The following is a 6050-nucleotide window of genomic DNA, read 5'->3' on the forward strand; positions in this document are numbered from 1 at the left end:
TCTCTAATATAGTTTGTATTGTTTGAATATAATAAAAATGTTTCCTGAAATACAGTATCATGTTGAAAATTCAGTAAAATGCGAACTAGCTAGTGTTTTAGCCTGTTCAAAGGTCATTGTGATTTGTAATTATTGTCTGGTTCCTTGCTTTATATATATTAGCACATATTATTCACTACTGTAAAGATTGCATATGAATATTTTAGAATAAATTTACACATCTAGTATAACATTTGCAGCAAGGATGCACCTGTCCTTTACTTCATCCAGGGCCTGGTGAGGTAGCAAAGTTCAGGTGGCATGGAAAGCTAAAGGCTGTGATTTCACTGATTCTCCCTGCAACTCTACATCCAGAGAAAGGGACATGAACTCGAGTAATAATTGAATTTGTTATTTTTCATTTATATATATATATATATATATATATATATAAATATTTATATAGATATATATATATATATATATATATATGAAAAATAACAAATTCAATTATTACTCACACACACACACACTCTGGTTTAACATGGTGAGTTATGATTGTATACATTTTTGCATTCATACACAATTGGTCCTAAATGTCTGAGACAATGATTTACAGATCCTGCAGATGGGCTTTGAACTAATATCAAAGATGTCTCACTGTATAAATTTAAGTACCTGTGTAAACGTGTGTATATCCTTTAACCATCTGAACATGCATTATATACAGTATGTGTTTGCATACTTTTGCGATAACCTTTTAGTTGCCTTTTGTGACCCATATTCAGGGTTGAATCTGGCTGATATGAAGAAATGTTGCTTTAGTTGTCAGGCTGCAGCAAGTCCATGCTGTCCATGACTCTGATCTGCAGCAGACCCCTGAAGTCTGATTGGAAAATAATTCAGCAAGAACTGCAGTTTCTTTCAATGGATCTGGTTTGTACTCAAAGGAGGATGCGCTGGTGTTGTTCACATTTATTACCGCAGGGTTCTGTGCATGCTTAACGTTTTTTTTTAAAGAGGGAATATTTGTAGTAATGTGAGTTAGTGTCAGGTAAACTAGTTTATCAAATGTATCTTCGTGGTAAATAATGGTCAAAGCAGAGGGAAACACAGCAACGTGAAAACTACGAATACGTGTTTATCAGCAACAGGGTTTCTGTTAGAAAGTTCACTTGTGAATAAATTTAAAATTGTAAAAGATGGAGGCGAATTTGTATTTTCACATTCTGCCGTTTTATACGCTGGCCTGGTCTGAGTATACACCGGTCTGACCAGTCTTCACAAGACAAAGGAAGAATATCCGGTCGGTGAACAGGTGAGTACATACACTGTAGATGCCGGTAGCAGGGGTTCATTCTGTTTAAGAGGAACAACTACGCAGCGCTGCGTTTCCAACCGGATGACTTTAGCGGAAGTACCCGGTCAGCGCAAGGAGCACCGGCGCACGACGGCGGGGGAGAGCTGCCCTTTTTCTCAGGTCTCTTTGCTGGTTAGGATAAATCGTGCGTGTGTATTCAACGCGTGTATCCGGACGTGCAGCCCTGTGTAGAGGGATGTTTTGTGTAACTCTTGTTAAAGCTCGCAATCAGGGGCGGTCTTGTTTGCTAACCTTAGCTCAGGTTAGTTTGTTTTCTTTACATTATCCAGTGTGCGGCACCGTTTTTAAAAAAACGCGTTGTACGTGAGCTGATTTAAGATTTCGGTGCATTTCGTCCATGGCAAGTCAGAGAGTCGTTTGCAGGTAGTCCGGGTGATCAAATAAGAGAAGTAGCGAATCAGTGTGCCTTCTCCACAAGTCATGAGGGAGTTTTTGAGGAAGATACACAGCACATTTCTAAATATCGCCCTGTTCCCAAGCACACTCGGCAGGACAGGCCCTCGGCCAGCCGCCTCGGAGGTGCTGACCTGTCACCTGCTGCAGCGTAAACTCCCGCCGTGGACTTCATACTGTGTCCGATACAGCTCCGTCAACAATGACCAGTTTGGACTGTCCAACTTTAACTGGAGGGTTCAGGGGTCCAACTACCAAATACTGAGGACAGGCTGCTTCCCCTTTATAAAATATCACTGTACCAAAGCGCCTCCACAGAACCTGGACTTTGAGGACAGGTTTTTCACCGTGTTGAAAGTGATTAATCTGGGTCAGTAAATGCATTTAGTGTCCTACCTTACTCCTATAAGATACAGATAATAAGTACACTTTATCTTTAAACACTGCAGACACCACATAATCACTGTGTACTTTGTATTGCAGGCATCCCTTGTCTGGCCTATGGCATTGGTTGCTGGATGGTGGTGGGAGCCACAGAAACAGTGCAGACAAGTGTTGGACCTGTCACAGTCTATTTTGCCTACAAAGAAGAAGAAGGCGCACAATATTAAACCAAGAAATCCCAGTATTTAAAATGCATCTTCAAGAAAGTATTATCTACACAGCTGCTGTATTTACAGCATTTCCCCAGGTGATGTTCTATTGACAAAAGTGCCATCCTATGTCACTGGCGCTCCTATTGTGTGACAGCACAGGTTCATTTGTGTTTAATTATTAAAGATTTAAAGTTGCAATGGAGGAGTAAGTTGTGCATGTTATTGCACTGACATACAATACCGGCAGTGTTTATTCAGAGAGCTAACTTTCCATTAAAATTTAATGGAAAGTTTAGGATTTCTCTAAGAATAGACTGTTTGACACAGCGCCTTTTCCTATATGTCTGTGGGTTTTTAGCCCTCTTTTTACTTTAAGTTTTATTTTTGCAACAAATATCAGTGTACAGAAGGACAGTGCAGGAGATGATTTGACTGCAATGGTGTTCACGCCACTTTGACTTAAGATTGTCAAGATCGACTCTTGAAAAAAATGCGATTATAAATAAGACGGACAACATTTTCTTCAACGCCCAAGTCTTAATACAAAAATTTTCAAGTAGCATCATTTATTTGATACCATCATTTCATTTGCCTCATTTTGTGTGACAAATACAGGACTCTTAAGTAACCACAGCTCATTTATGTAAAGGTAAATTAGTGATCAGTCTCCATGCAACAGATAGTCAATAGTGTTAGAGAAAAAACAGTGACAAGACAGGTCTGATAAAATAGGTTTTAATTACCAAAGTGTGGCCTTTATATAGAGACACCTACATCCCTTCCTTCAGGCCTTCTCTGGCCTTTGATTTCTGGTAATGTGCTTTGCTGACAGGGCACACTTACCTCTGCTGCAGAGTCCTGCTCCCTCTGAGAGGCAGGTTGACAAACTGCCATATTGATTTCTTCACCCCTCAGCATCTCCTACTAATAGCATTTATCAGCGACCCCAATTTTCCAGCCTTGGCCTCTTCATTTTTAGCAACAATGAAAATGAACGAATAATTCTTGTTGTACATTTAAATCAATGCACCTTTTGACCTCCTTTGCACTTGAAGGCTATGAGATCCACCTACATGCTGCTCATGACCTACAGATTCTTCACGAGTGTCGTATTTTGTAAAAACTTGCCCGTCCTATGCAAGAACATATTGGATCGATAATTTCATATAAAAGAATATCAGGAATCGTTAAATGTTACTTACTTGCAGCCTTAAGATGGGAGTCTGCATCCATCTGCATACCTATCCCAAAAGAAAGAAAAACTGCTCTGCTCTGCTGAAGCGAGCACTTTAGTTACCAAATCAGATATTTAGCAGACTTTTAAGGCCCCTGAATGTACAGTAAATGCACATCCTGTCAACTACATTACAAAAAGAAGACTCTTTTAAATATGTTTTTATTGTAAGCAATATAACCTTTTTCGTATTCACAAAATTTCTAAATCTCATGCAGAATTCACGTGCAAAATCCCCTTAAACAGTGCGATGGCAACACACTATCTCGTAATCATACTAATTGCCTAGAACAAGGAACATTTAGACACACTTATGGAAATCTGATCCATAGTATCAGGCTGCACCTAAATCCCCCTCCTTTCATTTCCATCCTTTCATCAGGACTGAAAGTGTGCATGGGGAATGCTCAGGCAACCATGTCTTAATTACTCATTGACCCTTTGACCCACGAGGTGCATTGATACTACCTTACAGCCAGACACAATTGCATGGGGTCGCAACTGACTGCAGCTTTGTGTGTGGCTATTACAGGATGATGTGAGTCGGTGAAATCTAAACTGTGGAGCAGGTGAGTACATTGTATTTGTTTTCAGGGCTTCACCTTTGAGTCACTCTAAACTGCAGGGGAGGGCACCACTTCAGCTCGGAGAAAGGCTTAGCATTACACATCGAACCTCTGTCACCACCACAGTGCAGGTTTAGGGTATCTGGACGGCAAATGGACTTCTGTAAATTAACAAAACATATCTGCATTTGGTGTGAGATTGATGCCTTTCAATAGCTGTGGAAGTCTAGTCCTGTATTAAAAGTGTCTAAATCACCCAACACACGTGTAACATGGTAATGGAAAAAGAATTAATCCCTGTTTGGCAAGTTTAATTGCATGCTGGAGTTGGTAATAAGTTTTCTCAAGGTGAAATCTTTAAATACTCGTACAATTTAGAATTTAGGTAAGTAAAGCAAAACAAGTGCTGAAATTGAGTGTAGTGTTGCTGTAAATTGTTAATGTTAAACAGTGAAATTGCTAATCCACTTGCAGAGACTTGTAATTATCTTCTAATTAGCCAATAAGTTCTCAGTTTTTCCTGTGTAAAAAAAAAAAAAAAAAGTACAAACCATGTTGATCTCCTTGAAATAGTTGATGCAGCGGACTCTTAAATCAATTATTTAGCAAGCAAGTCAGACCAGTTTTTTTTCTCTGTCATATAGATATATGGCTTGGCAGAAACAATTATTGTGTGAACAACCCCTGCAGCTAATGCTGGTGAGGTTATCATTATTAAGCCTGTGGATCGGCCACCAGCACTGTCTCCACGAACAGCCAAGGTACTAGAGCCATCACTCAGATCACTTTAAGGATCACGCTGGTATTACATCTTAATGCAGAGGTGTCAGCCAACATTGCCGCTACATCCTCTGCAAAATGGCATTTTTTGAATTATAATGTGACAACTGAAACATACAGCTCATTACTTTTCAACTAGAAACATCTCCAGTCTCAGGCATATGCACATTTTGATCAGCTTTAAAAGAGTAATACTTAATTATTTCAAGCAGTGTGAGATACATCAAACATTTTGTTTTGTAATTGTTCAAATATATTTCCATTAGTTCTCTTGTCATTGACACTTGAAATACTACCTTTTCTTTTTCTGTTGGAAAGGGATAGCTTACTGATACCATTAAAAATCTATTATAGTGTATTTCTTCACCCATGGGATGACAAGGGCAACCATAATTCTTTTCTTTACATCCCCCTTTCCTGCTTTATCTTTATGACATCTTGTGTATATGTGAGTGTAGGGGGAAGGGAAATTGAAAGAGTATGCCTGCTGTGCCAAACCGTGTTGCCAGATCTACTGTCAGTGGGTGGCTGAAGTGTCTGTCAGTCATCTTTTCTGGCTTTTCTGCTTCAAGACCACTCCCAACTGACATCAGGGCTAAGTTGCAACGCATAGAAATGCCGGACAATTTCATCAAGGTCTCTTATACTTACTGGCATGATAAAAATGCTACGTTTTTATTCTTATGGTGGATCTGAATTTATATAGTTTAATACATCACTGTCAATGCTAACTCTTTGCTTAGTTGATGCCCTTACGCTTGTGCACTTAACTTCATGGCCAAATCCCTTTTTTTTTTTTCCAGTTCAAGTTGATTATTGCTTTGTTTTTCTTTCTTGTTGATGATGTGGTATCATGTTCACTTCATTCATACTTAATGCTTACTCTGTTGACATTAAGAGAGTAATGGATTTTAATAGTTTTTCCACGACTTATCGGGAGAGTTAAATGAACTATCCATTTTTATTATATATTATGCAGTATTTAAAGTTTCAGCTCATTAAAAAACAGACACCCTCCACAACACCCCAGGCTGTCTTTTACCCCCCACCAGCATGCAGTCAGGCTCCTCTAGCCACAGACTCTGCTTGATCTGTTTTTCCTAAGTCAAAATAGAAATGCT

The 6050-nt window shown here is 39.2% G+C and overlaps 1 protein-coding gene across 2 annotated transcripts; it reads left to right on the plus strand.

Moving 5' to 3' along the window:
• The first annotated feature begins 1354 nt into the window (after positions 1–1354).
• c8h15orf61 (chromosome 8 C15orf61 homolog) lies at positions 1355–5124 on the plus strand. 2 transcript variants are annotated; one of them, XR_005707999.1, is made up of 4 exons: positions 1355–2123; positions 2237–2444; positions 4116–4152; positions 4794–5124. XR_005707999.1 is itself a non-coding variant. In XM_040133799.1 (2 exons), the coding sequence occupies exons 1-2, from the start codon at positions 1781–1783 to the stop codon at positions 2362–2364; spliced, it is 471 nt and encodes a 156-aa protein (XP_039989733.1). In that variant the 5' UTR covers positions 1355–1780; the 3' UTR covers positions 2365–2535. The 2 variants fall into 2 exon arrangements, 1 of the variants encoding a protein (XP_039989733.1); XM_040133799.1 differs by lacking the exons at positions 4116–4152; positions 4794–5124 and having other exon boundaries at positions 2237–2535.
• The last annotated feature ends 926 nt before the right edge of the window (positions 5125–6050 follow it).

This window comes from Xiphias gladius, chromosome 8, assembly GCF_016859285.1.
Source record: "Xiphias gladius isolate SHS-SW01 ecotype Sanya breed wild chromosome 8, ASM1685928v1, whole genome shotgun sequence".
Taxonomy (NCBI): domain Eukaryota; kingdom Metazoa; phylum Chordata; class Actinopteri; order Istiophoriformes; family Xiphiidae; genus Xiphias; species Xiphias gladius.